The sequence below is a fragment of the Amblyraja radiata genome, chromosome 15 (genome assembly GCF_010909765.2).
Source record: "Amblyraja radiata isolate CabotCenter1 chromosome 15, sAmbRad1.1.pri, whole genome shotgun sequence".
NCBI classification, from domain to species: Eukaryota; Metazoa; Chordata; class Chondrichthyes; order Rajiformes; family Rajidae; genus Amblyraja; species Amblyraja radiata.
In genome coordinates, this window is record NC_045970.1 from 11140304 (window position 1) to 11164561 (window position 24258).

At 45.5% G+C, this 24258-nt stretch overlaps 1 protein-coding gene across 2 annotated transcripts in view; it reads right to left on the reverse strand.

Moving 5' to 3' along the window:
- The window catches only part of adgra1 (adhesion G protein-coupled receptor A1), a 659066-nt gene that overhangs the window by 291768 nt on the left and 343040 nt on the right, over window positions 1–24258 (reverse strand). For both annotated transcript variants that reach the window (XM_033033639.1, XM_033033638.1), the window contains one exon: window positions 597–795. In XM_033033639.1, the coding sequence (XP_032889530.1) occupies window positions 597–795 (199 nt within the window). The remainder of the gene's footprint in view (window positions 1–596; window positions 796–24258) is intronic.

Below are 24258 nucleotides of genomic sequence, written 5' to 3' on the forward strand. Positions count from 1 at the left end.
ACAGGCCCAGTGCCGTCAAACACTCATCATAAGTTTAGTTTAGTTTAGAGATACAACGCAGGAACCGAGTCCGTGCCGACCAGCGATCCCCGCACATTAACACTACCTTACACACATTAGGGACAATTTTTACATTTATACCAAGCCAATTAAACTACAAACCTGTTCGTCTTTGGAGTGTTGGAGGAAATTGAAGGTCTCGTTGAAAACCCACGCGGTCATGGGAACAATGTACTAACTACAAACAGACAGCACCCGCAGTCAGGATCGAACCTGGGTATTTGGCACTGAAAGCTCTGTAAGGCAGCAACTTTACCGCTGCGCCACCATGTCGCCCCAATAAGTGAACGCACTCATTCCTGGGATCATTCTTGTAAACCCCCTCTGGACCATCTCCAGGGCCAGCCCATCTTCTCTTCCAAGGAGGGTCTGGCATGACATGTAAGACCTTGTCAAAAGCCATGTAAAGATACGGATGGTCATAATAGGGAGCTCAAGTTTTCTAAATGTGCTGTGTCACCTAATCCAATAAAGACCATTTTCTGAATATTGTATTCAGTGCGGTCCAATACTTGGCTATGGAGATAAGTTCTTACCTGGCTGAACCTGTGAAGCACTCTTGTAATTTCATTTGCATAAGCACACTCAGTGTAATTCCCTTCTGTCCATTGTCCAGTCCTGTCACATTTACGCCATGCTTTCCCCTGTTGGTGGTCTCCATAATAAGGTACCGATGCAAATGGATACCGAATGCAAGCATAGTAGGCTGTGATACCTGCCAGTGTTCGAGGCCATCTGCAAAAACAAATAACATGTATGAGAAAAAGTTTATGTTATTAACACTTGGACAGCAATTATATAAAGGACCGTTTATATAAATGGGTCGATGGTGGAAAGGGTCAAGAGCTTCAAATTCCTGGGCGTGCACATCTCTGAAGATCTCTGCTGGTCCGAGAACACTGATGCTATTATAAAGAAAGCACATCAGCGCCTCTACTTCCTGAGAAGATTATGGAGAGTCGGTTTGTCAAGGAGGACTCTCTCTAACTTCTACAGGTGCACAGTAGAGAGCATGCTGACCGGTCACATCGTGGCTTGGTTCGGCAACTTGAGCGCCCAGGAGTGAAAAGACTACAAAAAGTAGTAAACACTGCCCAGTCCTTCATCGGCTCTGACCTCCCTACCATCGAGGGGATCTATCGCAGTCGCTGCCTCAAAAAGGCTGGCAGCATCATCAAGGACCCACATCATCCTGGCCACACGCTCATCTCCCCGCTACCTTCAGGTAGAAGGTACAAGAGCCTGAAGATTGCAACGTCCAGGTTCAGGAGTAGCTACTTCCCCACAGCCATCAGGCTATTGAACTCAACTCAAACAAAACTCTGAACATTAATAGCCCATTATCTGTTGATTTGCACTTTATCTGTTTTATTTATTCATGTTGGTATATATTGGTATATGGACACACTGATCTGTTCTGTATTCATCCCTTCTATATTCTGTTGTGCTAAAGCAAAGCAAGAATGTCATTGTCCTATCTGGGATATATGACAATAAACTCTCTTGAATCTCTTGAATCTTGAAACGTTCAATAATTTCACTTACAAACTTTGGGTAAGATAGTGTAATGCAAATATGACTCTGTTTCAGTGCAGTTTGGAAAATAGTTCTGGAGTTTGACAAGATGTTGTTTACTATCTCCCAGTTGCCAAACACTTTAACTCCCCTTCCCATTCCCACATTGACCTTTCTGGCCTGGGCCTCCTCCTTTGTCAGAGTGAGGCCAAATGTAAATTGGAGGAACAGCATCTCATATTTCGCTTGGGCAGCTTACAGCCCAACTGTATGATATTTGATATCTCTAACTTCAAGTAACTCCCTCCCCTACCCTAGTCATCGTACTAGTTTCATCGTTGTCCTGGTGAGTTCCTCTGTCTGTTTAGTCACTGTCACCTATCCCACAGCCAACAATGACCTATTGTGTGCCCTACATTTCCTTGATTATTGTTGCTTTTTACATATCTTCCATTTATTTCTCCAAAGTACCATCAATATCTCTCAATCCCCGTTTCCCTGACTCTTAGTCTGAAGAAGGGGCGCGACCAGAAACGTCACCTATTTATTTTCTCCAGAGATGCTACCTGACCCACTGAATTATTCCAACCTTTTGTGTCTGTTGCTTCCATTTGTCAGCCTTAAAAGCTGCATGGGAAGGTGGGAATTGGGGGAGGGGGATTCTTTGAAATGGCATTAGGGTGAAAGTATAAAGAACTTTAAGGTGAAACTAGCGATCACAGCTTGATGAGCTCGAATATAAGAAGGGAAGTTGATCCAGCTTATTTCTACTCTGTGGCATTTGGAACAACATATCAAGATACCACATGGTGCATCGTGAAATATACTCCTACACATTTATACATTGCTTCCTGCATTCTATTTAAAAATGTATCCATGCAAACATGTATATCATCAAATGCTATAATGATACATATTTGGAATTATACATTTGCCTCATTTATTTAAAGAGACATATGTGAAATTATTAAGTTATTTAGTATCGTAGTTTCCACATTTGCAAAACTCTTTACTACGAGTTGTACTTAACATTTCTGAAGTGTCCACTTCAGGCACTGGTGAATCTAGTAACCATCTCTTCATGTAGGTCGCAAATGAAGAGTGTTTATTTTAATACTTGAAGTATACGGGTAAAGTGGATGAACATAGAGCCTGGATTAGTGCATGGAACTCTGATGTTGCTGCCATTATGGAGACTGGGTTGCGAGAGGGACATTGAAGGGTTCCAATGTTTCAAACATGATAGAGATGGGGATAAAATAATTGCTTTACTAATCAGGGAGAATATCATGGTAGTAATCAGAGAAAACATACAGGGAATAGCATGCACTGAGGCAATATGGGTAATATTAAAAAATAAAAAAGGTTCAATCACACTAATGGGATTATACTGCAAGACTCTTAATAGTCAACTGGAGAAAGAGGAACAGATATATATATATATCATAGTGAATAACATTACTTCCACAATTTTGAGCAGCATGGTGGCACAGTGGTAGAGTTGCTGCTTTAAAGGCCTGTCCCACTTGGGCGACCTAATCTGCGAGTTCTGGTGAGCTTGCCCTCGATTCAAACTCGCAGCAAGGTCGGCACGAGATCGTAGGAGGTCTTCGTAAATCACCTTCATGCTCGAGAGTGGTCTCCGCGTACTTGAGGCCTCAGCTTGGTGCGGCGTTTTTTCCAATATGTTAAAAAATGTCCGAGAGTAAAAAAATGTTGCCATGGAAAAATTAGCTACTTTTTTTACTCGTAGGTTTAATAGGTCAATAGACAATAGGTGCAGGAGCAGGCCATTTGGCCCTTCGAGCCAGCACCGCCATTCAATCATGGCTGATCATGGTCGTAGTAGGTGGTTATGTTATTCGTAGGTAATCGAGGGTAGTCGTAGGTAGTCTTCATCATAGTCGAAGGGAGGTCGAAGGAGATCAAAGGAGGTCGTCTTCACTCTCCACTATTCGGTGTCCAACTTTCCCGAAGTTAGTCGTAGCTAGTCGTAGCTAGTCAAAGCTGGTCTTCAACATTGTCGAAGGAGGTTGAAGGAAGTCTTCTACACAATCGAAGGAGGTCTTCAACATGTCATTTTTTCAAACTCTGCTAAATTCTTCTAAACTCACCAATTAGGTCACACGTGGGACAGTCCCTTTACAGCATTTACAGCACAGAGACGTGTGTTCAATCCTGACGACGGGTGCTGTCTGTACGGAGTTTGTACGTTCTCCCCGTGACCTGTGTGAGTTCTTTCCGAGAACTTTGGTTTCCTCCACAGCAAAGACGTACAGGTTTGTAGGTTAATTGGCTTGGTATAAATGTTTTTTAAAAGTCCCTAGTGTAGGATAGTGTTAATGTGCGAGGATCGTTGGTCGGTGAGGACTCAGTGGGCCGAAGAGCCTGTTTCCGCACTGTATCTCTAAATTAAACTAAACTAAAATTTACTTAGAGTTCCTCAGTGCGAAAGGCTTAGACGGGGCAGAATTGTTGAGTGTATCCAGGAGGGATTCTTGAAACATATGTGAATAGCCTAATTCGAGAGGGACCACACTGTATTTTGTATTAGATAATGAATCTGGCCAAGTCCCTGGTATTTGAGTGGAAGAGCATTTTGAGAATAGCGATCACAGTTCCATAAGTTTTACGATAGTTATGAATAAAGATAAATCTGAACCTTTAGGGAAAGTACTAAATTGGGGTAAGGCAGATTACAACATTACGCAGGAGTTAGATGGAGAAAATTAGGACTAACTGTTATTGGGTAAATTCACATCTGATACACGGGGTTCCTGATCCGAGTTCAAGGTCAGCATTTTCCAGTAAAGTGGAGAAAAGGATGGCAAGCTTAAGGCAACCTTGGATAAGCAGAGAGATTGTAAATTTGGTCAAAATGAAAATTGAACCATATATAAAGTTTAGGAAGATGAAATCAGACAGGGGCTTTGAGGAACATAAAGTGAGCAGGAAAGAACTCAAGCAGAGATTTTGAATGACCAAACGGGCCATGAAAAATCATTGGCAAGTCGCATTTAAGAAATTTGCAAAGCTTTTATATGTACACTAAAAACAAAAAGGGAAACTAGAAATAAAGTAGGATCAAACAAGAGAAAAGAATATTAAACTGAAATATTAAACAAGCATTTTGCACCTGAATTCAACAAGGAGAAAGTCATGGAGGATAATGAGAGGTATGTGGGGTATGTTAACATGCTTGGGTCATTTGCGATCAAGGGGGCAGTGGTGTTGGTTGGTCTCATGAATGACATTATGGTGGATAAATCCCCATGGCCTGATGGGATCTGTCCCTAGATATTGAGAGGGAAAACCAGAAGAGATTGCACGGGCCTTCACAAAAATCTTTGCATCTGTTGTTACTCCAGCACTCTGCGTCTTTTTTTGGAAAACCAGCAACGGTAGTTTATTGTTTCTAATCGTTGTATCTTCTCTTGCCACAGGTGAGTCCTGGTAGAGTGGAGAGTAGTCCATGTTGTTTCTTTGTTTAGAATGGGAAGTAGAGATAATTCAGGAAATTATAAGCCAGTGAACTTCGTGACAGTGATCGGCAAACTGTTGTAAAGAATTCTTCGGGAAAGGATTTACTCGCATTTAGAAGAGAATGGGATAATTAGCAATGGTCCGTATGGCTTTGCCCACAGCATGACTAACTAATTTGAAGGAGTTTTTACACTCGAGGTTATTGATGAGAGAAGGGCAGTAGATATTGTCCACTTGCATTTCATGAAAAGTGAGTCATTGTGGGCTGATCGAAAAGATAAAAATGCTTGGGATCCATGGTGACTTAACTGTTTGGATTCATAAGTGCCTATGACTCAGGAGACAAAAGATGGTGATGATTCTGGCTGGCAGTCACCTGTCGTGTTCCACAAGGACCTGTGCTGGGATCTCTGTTTGCGATATCATATCATATCATCATATCTATCTATATATTAAAAATGTGTGTGTGTGTGTGTGTGTGTGTGTGTGTGTGTGTGTGTGTGTGTGTGTGTGTGTGTGTGTGTGTGTGTGTGTGTGTGTGCGTGTGTGTGTGTGTGTCTGTGTGTGTGTGTGTGTGTGTGTGTGTGTGTGTGTGTGTGTGGGTGTATGTCAGATTCCATTTTCAGATATTTTGTTTTTGGCCTTTGATTCCTTGGTCCGCCAAGACCACACGCTGAAACTCCGAGATTTTTTCCATTTCGGCAGAGATTTCACTTTTACATTCTCAAATCCACTCCTCATTAAATTTCATCGTGTTTATGTACACATTTTTAATAAAATCCTTCCCGCTCCCCACAAAATTTCAATATGTTAAAAAAAAAAACAGCTCTCGCCCATAGAATGTTGGTGAATGTTCCATCGTGTGATGTCACAATGCCATCCCTCACAGATATCCAATCGGAATAGATCTCATTTACATATGCCTGCGCCCCAGCCCCAACCCCAGCCCCCCCACCCCCGCAGCCTGTGTCGAAGCGCGTGATCACGTGTGTGGGAATAGAGAAAGAGGATTGGGGGTGATAGGGAATGGGGAATAGATGGAATGTCCCTACCCCTCCCCCTTCCACTTTCCCTCCCCACTCGTTCCCCTCTCTCCCCCACCCGTCTCCCCCTGCCTCCACACTCTTCTCCTCCCTCCCCTGCCCCATCCCCCTCCTCCCCTCCCTCCCCCTCCCCCACACCTCTCTCCCCCTCCCCATCCCTCTCCTCCCCTCCCCATCCCTCTCCCCTCCCCTCTCCATCTCCCTCTCCTCACCCCTCTCTTCCCCCTCCTCTCCCACCCCTTCCTATCTCCCCCACCCCCTGCCCTCTCCCCCCACCCCCTTCCCTCTCCCCACCCCTACCCTCTCTCCTCCCACCCCCTTCCCCCTCCCCACTCTTCCCCCTCCCTCCACACGCTTCCCCCATCTCCCTTACCCCATCTCCCTCCTCCCCTCCCCCACACCTCTCTCCCCCTCCCCCACACCTCCCCTCCCTCACCCCTCTCTCCTCCCCCTCTCCATCTCCCTCTCCTCACCCCTCGCCCTCTCCTCCTCCTCCTAACCCCATCCCTATCTCCCCCATCCCCCTTCCCTCTCTCCCCATACCGCTTCCCTCACTCCCCCCGCCCCTTCCCCCTACCCCTCTGTCCCTCTTACACCACTCCCCCTACCCCTCTCCCCCTCCATCCCCGCTCTTCCACTTCTCTCCCCACTTCCCACACCCCTCTCCATCCATCCCCCACCCTCTCTCCCCCTCCCTCCCTCTCTCCCCCCACCACCTTCCCCTACCCCTCTCTCCCTCTTCCACCACTCCTCCCTCCCCTCCTCCCCTCCCTCTCTCCCACTTCCACCACTCCCCCCTACACCTCTCCCCCTCCCTCCCCATTCTTCCATTATCTCCCCCCACCCCCACCCCTCCCCACCTCCCTCACCCACCCCTCTCTCTCCCCCCTCCCTACCCTCTCCCTCCCCACTCTTCCCCCTCTCTCCACTCTCCCCTTCCCTCCACACTCTTCCCCCTCTCCCCTCCTTCCCCTCCATCCTCCCCTCCCTTTCTCCTCTCTCCCCCTCCCCCACACTCTTTCCCCCTCCACCCACCCTCCCCCACCCCTCTCCCCTCCTCCCTTTCCCCCCTTTCTCCCCTCTCCCTCTCTCCTCACCGCTCTCCCTCCTCTCCTCCCACCAAAACCCCCACCCCTCTCTCCCCACCTCTTCCCCCTACCCATCTCTGCCTCTTCCACCACGCCTCCTACCCCTCTCCCCCTCTTCCCAACTCTTACCCTCCCCCTCCCTCACCACTCTTCCCCCTCTCTCCCCCTACCACTCTCCCCTCCCTCCCCACTCTTTCCCCTCCCCCTACCACTCTCCCCTCCCTCCACACTCTTCCCACTCTCTCCCCTTCCCCCTCTCCCTCCTCCTTCCCCTCCCTCCCCTTCCCCCACCCTTCTCTCCCCCCTCCCCTACCCCTCATGGCCTAGTATCTTTTAAAAGTGTGTGTGTGTGTGTGTGTGTGTGTGTGTGTGTGTGTGTGTGTGTGTGTGTGTGTGTGTGTGTGTGTGTGTGTGTGTGTGTGTGTGTGTGTGTATGATTTTGCATGTGAAACGTATCTCCTCGAAAACCGGATGCAAAAAAGCGGAGATTTTTACAATTTCGGTAGAGATTTGACATGAGTTCAGAAATCCACTCATCTTTAGATTTCGTCAATTATTTCCCCAGATTTTGAATAAAATTGTTCACAAAACTTCAAAATTTAAAAAAATCAAACTGCTGCATGAGTCACAGTGCCACCGACAGATGTCCAATCACAATGGATCTCATTTACATATGCCATCACAATGGGACAGGTGTGGGAGATTGGAACCTTCACTTGGTCCCACTAAAATCAAACTGCTGCATGAGTCACAGTGCCATCTCACAGATATCACAATGGGACATGGGTGGGAGATCTCTCCCCCTCCCTCCCTCCCTTCCACACCCATGCCTTTCCCCCACTCCCCCCTTCTCTCTCTCCCCCCTTCTCTCCCTCCCCCTTCTCTCTCTCCCCCCCTTCCTCTCTCCTTTCTCTCTCTTTCTCCCCCTTCTCTCTCTTTCTCCCCCTTCTCTCTTCTTCCCCTACTCTCTCTCCCCCTCCTCTCTCTCCCCCTCCACTCTCTCTCCATCTCTCCCCTCCCCCACTTCTTTAGTAACTTGTCAGTTTCTTTGTTGAACTAAATTAAGGCGCATGTTGCAATCAAAAGCGCTTGAACAATTGGTTGGGAAGAAAGCCAAACTGTAAGAAAGACGACTGCGCCCCTCTGTGTGTGTGTGTGTGTGTGTGCGATTTTGATGTGAAACGTATCGCCTCGAAAACCAGATGCAGAAACGGGAACATTTTTACATATTTCAATAGAGATTTTCCTTACGAGTTTTGAAATCCACTCCTCTGTACCGTTGGTACATTATTTTCCTGACTTTTTAATTAAAATTGTAGACCAATCTGACCTTTTGTTTTAATCTGACCACTGCCCAGCTGCTGACATTACAATAACAGTGAAATGTTTACATCTTCTGGTAGAAAATTTCCTTATGATTTCAAAAATCCACTCCTCTATCAATTTGGTTGATTATTTCCAGAGATATTTACTAAAATTTAGCACCAAACTGACATTTAAAAAAAAAAATTAAGGTTGCCCAGCTGCTGACCTCACAATGCCTTTGCACCTGGCCCAACTGCCACCAGGCCCCGCCCCCCCCTGCCCGCCCCCCCCCCCCCCCCCCCCCCCCCCCCCCCCCCCCCGGCTTGGCAGTTGGCCCCACCCAGCCCCGCCCACTGACCTCACAATGCCTTTGCACCTGGCCCAACTGCTTCCTGGCCCCCCCAGCCTGCCAGGTTGTAGATTGCATTGGTTTTCATTGAAATGAATTTAATTATTTGTCACTTAACATCACAAATTCTTAACATTAACTTTTAATTTCAAAGACAGTTTTTAAAAAATAAATTTGCTGTCTTCAGCTTAAATCGGACCTGCTGTGTGTGGAGGGGGACGGGGGGGAGTGTAAGGGGAGAGGGAGTAAATTTCAAAATGCTGCATGAGTCACAGTGTCGCCTCACAGATGTCCAATCACAATGTATCTCATTTACATATATGACATCACAATGGGACAGGTGTGGGTGATTGGAACCTTCACGTGGTCCCACTAAAATCAAACTGCTGCATGAGTCACCCTGCTCCCCTAGCTTGGCTGCCTGGCCTCACCCGCTGATCTTACAATGCCTTTGCACCTGGCCCAACTGCCCCCTGACAGTTTAAAATAAATACATTTGCTGTCTCCATTGACAGCTTAGAACGGACCCACAGTGTGTGTGCGTGTGTGGGGGGGGGTGGGATGCTGACAGCTGCCGACAGCTTTCATGCATGAGGCTTCATTTCCAGAACATTGTGAACGTGTGACGCACGGTTGCATTTCGCTCTCTCTGTCTCTCCCCCTCTCTCTCTCTCCCCCACCTCTCTCTCTCCCCATCTATCTCTCCCCCACCTCTTTCTCTCTCTCTCCCCCTCTCTCTCCCTCTCCCTCTCTCTCTTCCCCTTCCTTTCCCCCATCCCCCTGCCCTCCCCCACCCTCCATGCTCTAAATCCCATTCCCACCTCCCCTACCCCCTTCCCTCCACCCCATCCCCTCCTCACCCTCCCCGCCCTTCCCCCCACCCTTCCAACCTCTCCCCCCTTCCCTTCTCCCCCTTCCCTTCCCCTCCATCTCTCCCCCTCTCTCTCCTCCCATCTCTCTCACCCCTCCTCCCCCACCCCCCCCCCTCACCCACCCTGGTCTGCCTGGTCCCCCAACGCAACCCGTGCCCCAATGCAACATTCCACCACTCGCCCGTTTCCCCAATGTAACCCACCCCCCCAATGCAACATTGCACCACTCATGCATAGCCCCCAACTGCGCAGACACGGCTCATTTCCCCTCATCCCTCAGCACTTCCTCCCCCTCCACTTCACCCTCCCTCTTCTTTCCTCTCTTCTCCTCCCCTCCCCAATACCTCCCTCACCTCTCACTCCCTCTCCTTTCCCCTACGCTCAGTCACTCCCTCCCTCCATCCATAAGCAGCATCTGCAGTTCCTTTCTCCACAGGGGGATGGGGGAATGGGGGGGGAGGGGGGAGGGAGAGGGTAGAGGGGGGGAGAAGGGGTGAGGGGGGGCAGAGTGGGGGAGAGAGGGGGGGAGAGAGGTTGAGGAGGAGGGGGAGGGAGATGGAGAGGGGGGTGGAGGGGGAAGGGGGGGATGGAGTGGAGGGAGGAGGGAGAGGGGGGAGGGGGACGAGATAGGGGGAGGGTGGAGGGAGGGGGAGAACGGGGGAGGGAGAGAACGGGGAGGGGGCCAGAGGGGGAGGGGAGAGGGTGGAGAGATGAGTGGGTGAGAGGAGGGGTATGTTTCGTGCGGTTTCGGTCTTGTCTTATGTCCTCCTCTTTTTTTGTTTTCCTTCTCGTGTTCCTTCTTTTGCTTTTTTCTCTTTTCTTTTTTCTTTTCTCTTTCTTCTCTCCTCTTCTTTTCCCTCTTTTTCTCTTTTTCTCTCCTCTTTTTTTCTCCTCCTCCTTTTTCGCTTCTCTGTTTCTTTTTCTTTTTCCTTTTTTCTCTCTGTCCTTTCTCTGTTCTCTTGCTTTCTTATTTCTCTTTTTCTTTTCTCGCCTTCCCTTTCTCCTTCTCTCTGTTGTCTTCTGCGTTGTGTTTTGTTCTTCTGTTGCTTGTTTTCTTTTCTGTCCTGTTGAGGGAGTGAGGGCGGACTTGTCTTATCTTTAGAGATGTGGAAACAAAGTGAGAATGACCGTTGTTGAAGGATTTGAGGAATGTTCTCGAAATGCTAGCACGCTCATTGTGACGTCATTAGTGAAAGGCACTCGAGAGAGGGGAGGGGGGGGGAGGTATCTTGGGAGTTCTCGGGAAACACGAGCCGAGGCGCGAGCGTGCATAGTGCGTCAACCTCGGAAGCGCTCAGAAACTCACAGAAGCCATCGGAATGCCCTGTGAAGCTGTCAAAAGCCCTTGGGATGCACTCGGAAGCTGCAGTACAAAGCCCACTTGCTCGTTCTTTTTGCGTGTTTTGAAGAACGAGGGATGGGAGGGAGGGGGTGAGGGGGGAGAGGGTGAGGGGGGAGGGAGGAGGTAGGGAGAGGGTGGTGACGTCACTCGCTGTGCGTGGAACATTGGGCAGCAGGCCGCGAGGAGCAGAGCCATTGTGACGTCATCAGCGAGGCCATCTCGTTTGTGTACGTTAATTGAAAATTTTGAACATTTTCATAACTTGGGAAATAATGCACCAAATTTTCAGATGAGGTGATTTTTGACATCATGGCGTAAATCTCTATCGGAATATGTAACAATTTCACCGTTAGTGGATTGTGTTTTCGAGGAGATGTGAATCACAGACGAACGAACAAATACACAAATAAATACACACACATCCAAGATCAGAGTTTTATAAGTATAAAGACATATATATATATATATATATATATATATATATAATGACTTGGAGGTAAATGTAGATAGTAGATAGTTTGCAAAGGACACAAAATCGGTGGAGTTGCAGACAATATGCAAGTTAATGGCAGGAGCCTTAACAGCATTGACGTACAGAGGGATCTTTGCATACAAGTCTACAACTCTGTGAAAGTGGCAAACACAAGTAAATAGAATGGTATGGAAGGCGTATGGTCTGCTTGCCTTCATTGGTCGAGGCATTGAGCATAGAGTCAGGAAGTCACATTGCAACTTTATATATATGGTCTATGGTATATAGACACATTGAACTTTTATCTCCTGTCTGTATTATGTTTACATATTCTGTTGTGCTGCAGCAAGCAAGAATTTAATTGTGGCACATGACAATAAAACTCTCTTGACTCTTAAATCTTTGTTTAGGCTGTATTTGGAGTATTGCGTGTTGTTACTGCCGTCCAATAAAGGACGGATGTGGAGGCTTTGGAATGGGTGAAGAAGACATGCACAAAGTGCTGCTGTATTAGAGGGTGTTAGTTCTAATGAGGTGTTACACAAACTGTGGTTGTTTTCTCTGGAGCATTAGAAGTTGTACATGCAGACAGAGACTAGTTTAACTTTGCATCAAGTTCAGCACGGATATTGCGAACCTTAGTGCCTTACCTGCGCTGTACTGTTCCATGTTCTATTTTCTAAATACATTCAATCTTCACTATAGTGGTTGTATGAGCATAATTACCTCTATAATTCTGAATAAACTCAATGCTGTCCACATTTTACATTAATCTTTTCACAAATATCTAATATTCCAATTAATAAGTAAAACAAATAAGTTTTGGCCCAGAGCTGCATACCATGAACTCAGTGGTCAGAGTCTGATCTGGTTGCCTTTCAGCATTCTCTGTTTCTTTGTTCTCTTCCATCCCAATTCCCCATTCATGACTTAAATTGCTAAACCATGCATCTCCTCTTTTCCTTCCCTCTTGAGCTTTTATAGTGAATTTACCCACTGCTTTTCCTTGAGCTCTGCAATTACCATACACCACTTATAATCTTACTGTCCTGAAGTTATGTTGCACTGTTTGCTTTGTTTGAATCATTGCCTGATTCTGAAGGCAACTACTGAGGTTTAATTTATCTTATTACTTCTTTCCTTGAATAAGAGTTCTCAATCTAAAATTGCCTGAGCAACAGTAACCAAGCATTATGACAACCACTTTAAATGATAGACACACATTATTACACACATTCTCTTTAAATTTTCTCCTTGTGTGTCTCTTGTTTGCTCCAACATTACTAAATTCTCTCACCAGGCATCAGAATATGGACTTTTTTTCAATCCTGTAACCAGCAATGCTTCCATTCCTTGACTCAAAGATGCCTTTAGATTGACATATCCTCCTTTGCTCTGTTTTTGTGACCAGTGCTGTTCATTTCTGCTTATTTAAGGGACAATGTAAGTGCATTGAAAGCAGTTCAGAGATTACTTAAGAGCCTGTCCCACTTAAGTGTCCCTGGCACGCAAATTACTCGACCTCGTGGTCGCGTTGAACCGCGATGATCCCGCGAAAGTCGATCGCGATTACATACGTACGCACAGCCGTTTGGAGTGCGTGACGTCATTTGAAGATGGACACAAAGCTGGAGTAACTCAGCGGGACCGGCAGCATCTCTGGAGAGAAGCAATGGGTGACGTTTCGTGTCGAGACTCTTCTTCAGTTTGAAAAGGAGGGTCTTGACCCAAAACGTCACCCATTGCTTCTCACCAGAGATGCTGCCAGTCCCGCTGAGTTACTCAGCCGAGTTTGGCGATCGTTTGCCTGCTTCTGCTGCTGTTGGAGGTGAGACGTTGCGTCACGCCAGGGTCTTGGGCCTGTCTCACTTTGGCCGTCAGTTCCGCGACAGGCCGTTGGCGCGCGGAGATTTCGTTCACTACAAAAATTTCGGAGCCCCGCGCGATGTCGCGCACAACTACATACCCCTCCGCACTTCTAAGTTGGACCGGCCCCGCGCGGCCATACGATGCCCATGCACCTCAACGCGACGACGAGGTCGCGTAATTTGCGTGTCAAGGACACTTAGGCTATTTTTCGGGCGACTGCCGGCGACTGTCAAGAGTGGAACACACACAAACACATCGCTTCCTTCACCAGCCCATTATGCAGGCGGGGGACAGGGTAAGCGGGGGGAGCGCTGTCTAAGTGAAATTCACACTGTGCGAAGGCAAGGTGATACAGACACACACCGCGATGAACAGGAAGGTTGGCGCTGTAATTAAGACGGCTAGTGTACGGTAAGTCCTTTAAAATAGGGGGGAGAAGGGGGAGAAGGGGGGAGAAGGAGGGAGAATGTGTGGAGACCGCTTTTAAGAAGCCAGACAACTTTTAAGAAGCCAGAGGTACACAGCTGTGAAGCTCGGCGGACATTAACATTACCGGTCGGTTATCCTTGGTTCTGAAAACTACTGCTTACATTTTTTTTCCCAATGAGCCAATGAAATTCACCGGTCAGCACCGACTACAACCTACAAGAACCTCCGAGGACCTTCAACCTCCTGGCAACCCACATACGGCACGAGAATTCTCGCTACTCTTCACGGTGGCTTCATTCTAGTCGCCGCTAATTTTCCAACATGTTGAAAAATTTGCGGTGGATATAATGAGGCCGCGACTAGTTCCCAGAAAGCGGGAACTCCTCACGACCCTGAAGGCGACTCCCCGGCAACCACCCGCGAACATGTGACGACTGCATAGTCTCCTGCAGGCGCCTAAAAAGTCGCCTCAGTGGGACAGGCCCATTACTAGACTATTACAGAAGTGAGTGGGTTTTATGAAGAAAGGTTGAATAAACTGGGGTTTTTTCCAGTGGAATTTATAAAAGTGAGTGACAAACCAACTGAAACATATAAGATTCTGAGGGGTCTTGACAGAGTGGATATGGAGAAAGTGTAAAGGGCCTGTCCCACTTGCAAGTGATTGCGTGCGTTTGGCGCGACCAAACGTAAGTGGAGTTCACGCGAAGTACGCGCTAAGTTCGCGCGTGACGTCATTTGCGTCATGCTTATCAACCAGCTGGTCAGGAAGGGGGCCAACTGAATTTGGGCTTTGCACGGCGTTAGGCGGTGACGTCATCACGTAACGCCACGCCAAGCGGTAACGTCATCGCGCAATGTCACGCGCTAGGCTTACGCCATCAAGACACTGCATACGCTGTCAAGACGCTGCGTACGACATCAAGATGCTGCATATATGACCGCAATGCGCCTGCCTGTCCGACAGGCCGTTGGCGCGCAAAGATTTCGGCCACTGCAAGAATTTCGGAGCCCTGCGCGATGTCGGGACCAGCCCCGAACAACTCCGCGCTTCTAAGTGGGACCGGCCCCGCACGGCCATACGGTGCCCGTACGCCTCAAGCGACCACGAGGTCGCGTAATTTGCGAGCCAAGGTCGCGTAAGTGGGACAGGCCTTTATATCTTTATCTTGGATCAATTCACTTTGTTGGATCAATTCACTTTGATGAGGAAAAAAATGTTCACACCAAGGGTTGTGCATCTGTGGAATTCTCTGCCTCAGAAGGCAGTAGAGGCCAATTCTCTGGATGTTTTCAAGAGAGAGTTAGATAGAGCTCTTAAGGATAGCGGAGTCAAGGGATATGGGGAGAAGGCAGGAACGGGATACTGATTGTGGATGATCAGCCATGATCACAGTGAATGGCAGTGCTGGCTCGAAGGGCCGATTTGGCCTACCCCTGCACCTATTGTCTATTGTCTGTTGAAACTATTTTCTGAAACCTTTGCAAATGATATTTGCTCCTATCTGTCTTAACGAAATTTAAAAATTCAATCTATGATTTTTTCATAATAATAAACTTGAATTTGAGCAATGACAATGTAGTTTGCTAAATTGCTGAGTATAATAACAACATTCAAAAGCCACTTGGACAGGTGCACGGATAGGAAAGGTTTAGGAGGATATGGGCCAAACGTCGGCAAATAGGACGAATTTAGATGGGCATGTTGGTCAACATGGACGAGTTGGGCCATAGAGCCTATGGGGCTCTGTGCTGGAACTCATTCTGATTAAAGCCATATTTTCCATCTGGTTTCTGCAATACACCTTCCATCTGTTGACCTGCTGCTTTACAAATTCTCATTCTCTGTTACCTCCTTGAATACCATTGTAATCATCGACTCACTGTTTCATGTAACCAGCACATCCATTCTGTCGCCTGTAATCATTGTCTGTAAGTGTTTGCTCGCTGTCTGCTCAGATGTTGCCTCTACACTCTGGTGTGTGAGGAATTTGAATCATCTTGCTGCCAAGCCTATGATCTTTTCAAAAACACAGTCTCTCAGTCTGTGTGTCCTGGTGCTGTCCACTCCTGTGATCGATGGCGCATGCTGATAACCCATAACCATGATGGATACAACCTTCCACCTTATACACGATTCAGATACCATCTTGGTCTATCTCAATGGAAAATAGTATAAATTAACTAGATACATATTTTGTCCCATCACATAATGGACTCACTGTGTTGTCTCTACATTTCATTCAAATTCACTCAACAAAGTGATTGTCTCATCTTTATCATTCTTTTCAGTTCTACCCTCTGACGATGCTGGGGCTTTGCAGTGAGTAGTCGAGGGGTTACATCTGTTGAAATGGGCAAAGGGTGGGAAATGCAGCATAAATCTGCTGAATTCTGGATTCAGCAATCATTTTGGGCAATGATCGGGAAACCCCTGCCAAAGTACAATGTTAATCACACATACAGGCCAACTGAGTAGAAGCGATTCAGAGCTCTCTAAATCTGCCAGTGAAAGAGAGAGGAGAGCAGTATTGGACTATTATTGGACTCTACTTGATCGACTTTGCTGGCTTTACTTAGCACTAAATGATATTCCCTATCATGTATCTGCACACTGTAAATGGCTCAATCATGTGTTGTCTTTCTGCTCACTGGATAGCACTCAACAAAAGCTTTTCACTGCACCTCGGTACACGTGACAATAACCTAAACTAAACTGATCTGGGTGTGGATTGAGAAGGTGATTATGTGATCAAAACAGCTCCCATGGCAGATGATGTAAAGCTTTTGTTTGCAGTGGTTTTATTGGTCTTTCCTTAACATACTCTGGAGGATATTGTGAGAGGATTAATGCAATTTGTCTTGCTTTGTTCTACATTTTTGAATCTGCCGACATCCTTGCATCATTCAGCAGGTCCCCAGTACTTGAATATGTACAGTATAGTTTAGTGTATTGTCACATGTATCGAGCAACAGTGAAAATCTTTTGTCGCATGTTATCCAGCCAGCAGAAAGACAATACATGTTTACAATCGAGTCATTTACTGTGCATATATATGTGAGAAGGGAATAATGTTTAGTGCAAGGTAAAGCCAGCAAAGTCTGCTCAAGGATAGTCTGAGGGTCAGTAAAGAGGTAGATAGTAGCTCAGGATTACTCTCTGGTTGTGGTAGGATGATTCAGTTGCCTGATAACAGCTTGAAAGAAACTGTCCCTGAATCTGGTGGTGTGCATTTTCACACTTTTATACCATTTGCCTGATGCGAGAGAGAGGAAGAGGGAGTGGCCAGGGTGCGACTCGTCCTTGAATATGCTGCTGGCCTTGCTGAGGCAGCATGAGGTATCAGTGAAATCTATGATTTGTGTGATGCTTCCACACTTTGCTGTAATTTCTTGCGGTCCTGGACTATACAGTGTCCCCCAGCTGAGCCACGAGGCACACAGCCACAGGGCAGCAACTGCAAGATTTTTATGATTCATTTCCAGGATCAGAGTAGCACTAGCAACACCAGTATTTATTGCCAAACCCTCGCTGTCTTTGAAAAACTAGCATAAGCTTTCTTCTATTGTCCTTTTGGTAAAAATACTTCTGAAATGCTATTGTCCAGGAGCTCCCAGATCTAAACCATAAGACTGGCGATAGTTTTCAAATTTATAATAAATTTAAATTTATTAGAAGCGCAAACTGCTCCAATGAATCTACTGTCTTTATTCTTCCTGGTAAGTCGAAAGTATTCCATCAACTTCCTGACTTGGGTGTTATGACTGTATTGAGTTTGTATGTTCTCCCTGTGACTTGTCATCCTTGGTATCCTCCCACACTCAAGACGTACAGGTTTGTAGGTTAATTGGCTTGGTATAAATGTAAAAAAATGTTCCTTGTGTGTAGGGTAGTGTTAATGTGCGGGGATCTCTGGTCGGTGCAGACTCGGTGGGCCAAAGTGTCTGTTTATGCACTGTATCTCTAAACTAACATACACAATGTAACAATGTAAACTAAACAAACTAAACTAAACTATATATATATATATATACTATACTAGACTAAGTGGGACCCGTTGGGTCCCAGCATCAGACGGGAGGGCTGGTCGCCCAATGCAATATTCCACCTTTCCACCAATTCCAATATTGGGGGGGGGGGGGGGCTTTCTGGAGCGCTAGTATGGGTGTTGTGGGCTGAAGCGACTGGTTTCCAGAGGGCCAGTATGGACATTGTGGGCCAAATGGATTTTTGGGCTGGCAGCTCAGTCACTCAAGCCTGTTGTGCTGGCAGCTCACTCACTCACGGCTGGTGGGCTGGCAGTTGACACACAGCTATTCCTTGAAATTCCATTTCAAGCAGGGTGCAAGGCCACCATATTCAAGTGCAGTTTCATACCATTTCAAGCAGGGTGCAAGGCCACTAAAGACAGCGAGTCGTGACCTCTCCCTCCTCCATCTTGCAGAGACTGAGCCACGCCCACACTTCTGGATTTTATAGTTCCCCCCCTCCCACCAGAAGGGGCGTGGCCTTCATGGCATGATTGACAGGAGAGAGAACTTCAACATTTTTTAAACACTAATAAGTCTTTTACTTTTCATCGATGGGAAAAATCCTCTTGTCCTGCACAGCGGAGGGGGACTCTGAGTAACATGGCCAAAAATCACAGCTATGTGGCAGCGTTTTTTGAGAGAGAGAGAGAGAGAGAGAGAGAGAGAGAGAGAGAGAGAGAGGAGGGAGAGAGAGAGAGAGAGAGAGAGAGAGATAGAGCTCGGCGATTAATCGTGATCGATCGCTCGCGAGGTCGCTACTCTCTGCAGCTCACCTATCTGCGTCTCTCTCTTTCTCTCTCTCTCTTATCTATCTCTCTCGTCTCTCTCTCTCTCTCTACTCTCTCTCTCTCTCTCTTCTCTCTCCTCCTCTCATCTCTCTTTCTCTTCTCTCTCTCTCGTCTCTCTCTCTTCGCTCTCTCTCTCTCTCTCTCTCTCTCTCTCTCTCTCTCTCTCTCTCTCTCCGAGCTCCTTTATTTATTTAATCTGTCAATATTCATTCTTTCCTCCCACAGTAACTAAAATTCTCATTTCTTTCCTACTGTTAAAAATGCTTTCAAGTGACCTCCTTCAAGCTATACGTTTGTTTTTAACCCTCTGTAGCTCACAACATATTAAACATATGCTAGTGTAATTTACAGTACAGTAGCCATTTTTAAAATAACGGGTTCCCCCAGCAACCATCTCCAGCTCAGATCAATTGTAATTTCCTTTCTTAGATAAATTTCACGCCGTTCATTTGGTAAATATTTCCCAATCTATTTGACTTATTCATATATTTTCCTGCAGCTTGCTGTCTTTGACTTTTCATGTTGATTTAAACAAAAAAGTAATTTTTGTTGCACTGTGTCAGTTTTTTCCAATCATCTCACAATCATCAAGTGAGTACTTTTGCTAAGATTATCGAGTGCTTTGCAGCATGCTCCCTGCTGTTATAATTAGCTTATTTTCCAGTAAATTGCCTATAACTGTCATTTTTTGTGTGTGATATCCAGATTAATGGTTTTACTTTGATCCTGTTAAGGATTCACATATTCATACCATTATTTCTTCCTCATTCTTTCATATAATTTCTCTGTGGCTGAATGGTATGTACAAATATGTAACACATTTTCAGTGCCACACTGATTAAACAGCTTCATCTTAATTTAACAACAAAGGGAATCTGAAAACTGATATCCTGATGAAGGGGCAGAAGGGAAACTTACAAAATGTTCTAAATCGCAATTTGAGTGAACAATAGATAGAGACACACTTCTAGAGGACATGGCTGAATGCTTCTATCTATCTATCTATCTATCTATCTATCTATCTATCTATCTATCTATCTATCTATCTATCTATCTATCTATCTATCTAACCTGGCTCGGACAAAACTCTGATTATTAGCAACCACTTTCTGTTATTTGCACTACCAGTTTATTTATTCATGTGTGTATATATTTATATCATGGTATATGGACACATTTATCTGTTTTGTAGTAAATGCCTACTATTTTCTATGTGCTTAAGCAAAGCAAGAATTTCATTGTCCTATACAGGGACACATGACAATAAACTCACTTGAACTTGAACTTGAACTATCTTATTACTAAAACTCTGTTCTTGACCGGTTTTGGCGATCTGTGCTGCGATTTCCGAGAGAACGCCGCCACCTACGGCTGTCATTTTTGGCCACCTCGTTCAGAGCCCCCCTCCGCCGCATGTGTGATGAGGATTTTTCCCGTCGATTAAAAATGGCAGAGATATTAATGTTTTTACAAAATTCCCCATTCTCTCTGCTGCCCCCGCTGGTGGCAGGGGGGAGGGACTATAAAACCAGGAAATGGTGTGCCTCATTCAGTCTCTTCAAGATGGAGGAAGGCAGAAGGTCACGTTTCTCTGAGCTGTGAATAACACTGAACACATGTCTACTCAAATGTAAGTGCCCTTAGTGGTTCTAAAATACTTGCAGAATGTGTCTATTGGTTCTAAAGCTTGCAAAAAAATGTCTATTGCTTCTAAAGCTTGCAAAAAGTGTCTCTATTGGTTCTAAAGCTTGCAAAAAATGTCTATTGGTTCTAAAGCTTGCAAAATAATGTCTATTGGTTCTAAAGCTTGCAAAAAATGTCTATTGGTTCTAAAGCTTGCAAAAAGTGTCTATTGTTTCTAAGCTTGCAAAAATATGTCTATAGGTTCTAAAGCTTGCAAAAAAATGTCTATTGGTTCTAAAGCTTGCAAAAAAATATCTATTGGTTCTAAAGCTTGCAAAAATATGTCTATTGGTTCTAAAGCTTGCAAAAAGTGTCTCTATTGATTCTAAAGCTTGCAAAAATATGTCCATTGGTTCTAAAGTTTGCAAAAATATGTCTATTGGTTCTAAGCTTGCAAAAAAAATTCTACTGGTTCTAAAGCTTGCAAAAAAATGTCTATTGGTTCTAAAGCTTGCAAAAAAAGTCTATTGGTTCTAAAGCTTGCAAAAAAAGTCTATTGGTTCTAAAGCTTGCAAAAAAGTCTATTGGTTCTAAAGCTTGCAAAACAGTCTATTGGTTCTAAAGCTCGCAAAAAAAGTCTATTGGTTCTAAAGCTCGCATAAAAAGTCTATTGGTTCTAAAGCTTGCAAAAAATGTCTATTGGTTCTAAAGCTTGCAAAACAATGAATATTGGTTCTAAAGCTTGCAAAAAAAATGTCTATTGGTTCTAAAATGGTTCATACTAGCGCTCCAGAAACCCCCCCCCCTCTCTCCTCCCCTCTTTCTACTTACTGCAAATGGTGGCATTACATTGAAAGGCACTACTTACTGCAAATGGTGGATTGGTTGCTTTGGCTTGAAGTTGAATGGCACTACTTACTGCAAATGGTGGCTTGGGAGCTTTGGCTTGAAGTTGAAAGGCACTATTACTGTGAATGGTGGCTTGGTTGCTTTGGCTTGAAGTTGAAAGGCACTACTTACTGCAAATGGTGGCTTGGGTGTGGCTTGGGTGTGGCTTGAAGTTGAAAGGCACTACTTACTGCAAATTGTAGCTTGGGTGCTTTGGCATTAAGTTGAAAGGCACTGCAAATGGTGGCATGAAGTTGAAAGGCACTACTTCCTGCAAATGGTGGCTTGGTTGCTTTGACTTGTCTTCTACTTCTTCTTCTTTGGAGTTTTACGGCAGCCGGCATCCGCAATGTTGCATTGCTGCCACCTTCTGGCTTCATTCCACTGTACTCATGTCTTTACATTATATCCTTTTAATAAGGCCAGGGGCCCTCAAGAAATTAAACAACACCTTTTCCTTTCCCTCCATACTCTAGAATGTTCTTTACTGATATTTCTGTCACTCAAATTTTCTTCATTTCACTGGTCATAACTCCTCTTTCTGTCTCATATCTCCTACATACATTTGCTAATGTATCCACCTTTTCATTTCCTAGAACACCAATGTGTGCTGGGACCCACAACAAAGTCACGTCACTGCCCCTCCTTGTCACTTGGCTTAATAGTAGTAGGATTTCATACACTAGGTCAGGCCGCCTATGGGATGCACCAGACCCAATACTCTGGATTGCAGATAATGAGTCGCTACATATTAATACTTTGCATGGTTGCACCTGTTCCATCCACCGAACTGCCATCAAAATAGCGTACAATTCCACTGTATATACTGTCAAATAGTTATTTGTTCTTTTGCAAAGCTCAACATTCATCCCCTGGACTACCACAGCCACCCCTGTTGTTTCAGCTACAGGGTCCTTTGATCCATCTGTGAAAATTAAGAGGTGTTCCCTGTATCTATTATCTATATGGCTATGATATTCTGTCTTTAGGTCTGAATTTTTGTTCCTCCTTTTTGCCTCCCATATCTGCAGATCAACTTTTGGGATGTTCAGTAACGATATTGGCACAGATGGCCACAATACTGCAGGGCAGAACTCTTTGTCCTCTACTCCCATGTCCCTTGCCACAACTCCTCCAACCCAGCCGAAGCTTCCAGACTGAGCCACCCCTCTCTCCCAGCACTCCTGTACTACCTGTTTTGTTGGGTGGTTCTCTCCATGACCCTTAAGGCTTAGCCAGTAATTAGCCATTAGTTGTCTGCAGCGCAGTCTCAATGGCATCTCCGCACACATCCTATACAGACTCTTGATGCTGACCCATAAGCTATACTGCCATGCTCTAGTCTGGATCTGATCAGTGATACATAAATATGTTTAAGAGATAGTAGATCTGCTCCCCACTCTAAACCTGCCAAGCATCTCATTACATTGATGGCTTTTTTGCATTTTTCAATTATTTTTGTAATGTGGACCCTCTATGTTAATCTGGAGTCAAAATGAACTCCCAGGAAACGGAAATCTTTTACTCTTTCCAAATTGTTGCCGTATAGTTTTAACTGGACATCCTCTTTAATTTGCTTTGACTTGAAGTTGAAAGACACTATTACTGCAAATTGTAGCTTGGGTGCTTTGGCATTAAGTTGAAAGGCACTGCAAATGGTGGCATGAAGTTGAAAGGCACTATTACTGCAAATGGTGGCTTGGGTGTGGCTTGAAGTTGAAAGACACCACATTGCAAATGGTGGCATGAAGTTGAAAGGCACTACTTACTGCAAATGATGGCTTGGGATCTTTGACTTGAAGTTGAAAGGCACTACTTCCTGCAAATGGAGGCTTGGTTGCTTTGGCTTGAAGTTGAAAGGCAATACTTACTGCAAATGGAGGCTTGGGAGCTTTGGCTTGAAGTTGAAAGGCACTATTACTGCGAATTGTGGCTTGGTTGCTTTGGCTTGAAGTTGAAAGGCACTAATTACTGCAAATGGTGGCTTGGGTGTGGCTTGAAGTTAATAGGCACTACTTACTGTAAATGGTGGCATGGGTGTGGCTTGAAGTTGAAAGGCACTACTTACTGCAGATGGTGGGTTGGGTGCAATGGCTTGAAGTTAAAATGCATTACTTACTGCAAATGGGGGCCTGGGTGCATTGGCTTCAAGTTGAAAGGCACTACTTACTGCAAATGGTAGCTTGGGTGCTTTGACAATGTTGAAAGGCACTGCAAATGGTGGCATGAAGTTGAAAGGCACTACTTACTGCAAATGGTGGCGGGTGCTTTGGCTTGAAGTTGAAAGGCACCTCTTACTGCTAATGGTGGCTTGGGTGTGGCTTGGGTGTGGTTTGAAGTTGAAAGCCACTATTACTGCAAATGGTGGCTTGGGTGCAATGGCTTGAAGTTAAAAGGCACTACTTACTGAAAATGGTGGCATGAAGTTGAAATGCACTACTTACTGCAAATGGTGGCTTGGGTGCTTTGGCTTGAAGTTGAAATGCACTACTTACTGCAAATGGTGGCTTGGATGCTTTGGCTTGAAGTTAAAAGGCACTACTGTAAATGCACTTACTTCCTGTTTGCACTGTATATTGATTTTATATAAAACGCTTTCACTTACGGCTGTGATTTTTGGCCATCTTACTCAGTTCCCCCTCCGCTGAGCAGGTGCAGATAATTCTTCCCATCAATGAAAAATAAAAGTGTTATTAGTTTTTTTTTTAAATGTTGAGAATCTCTTTCCTGTCAATCACTCCATGAAAGCCACACCTTTTCCGGTGTGGGGGAGGGGTTATAAAACCCGGAAATGTGGGTGTGGCTCAGTCTCTGCAAGATGGAGGAGGGAGAGGTCACGACTCGCTGTCTTTAGTGGCTTTGCACCCTACTTCGAATGGTATGAAACTGCACTTGAATTTGGTGGCCTTGCACCCTGCTAGAAGTGGTAAGAAACTGCACTTGAATTTGGTGGCCTTATACCCTGCTTGAAATAGAATTTCAAGGATTAGCCGTGAGTCAACTACCAGCCCACCAGCCGTGAGTGAGTGAGTTGCCAGCACAACAGGCTTGATTGACTGAGACGCCAGCCCAAGAATCCATTTGGCGCACAATTTGCATA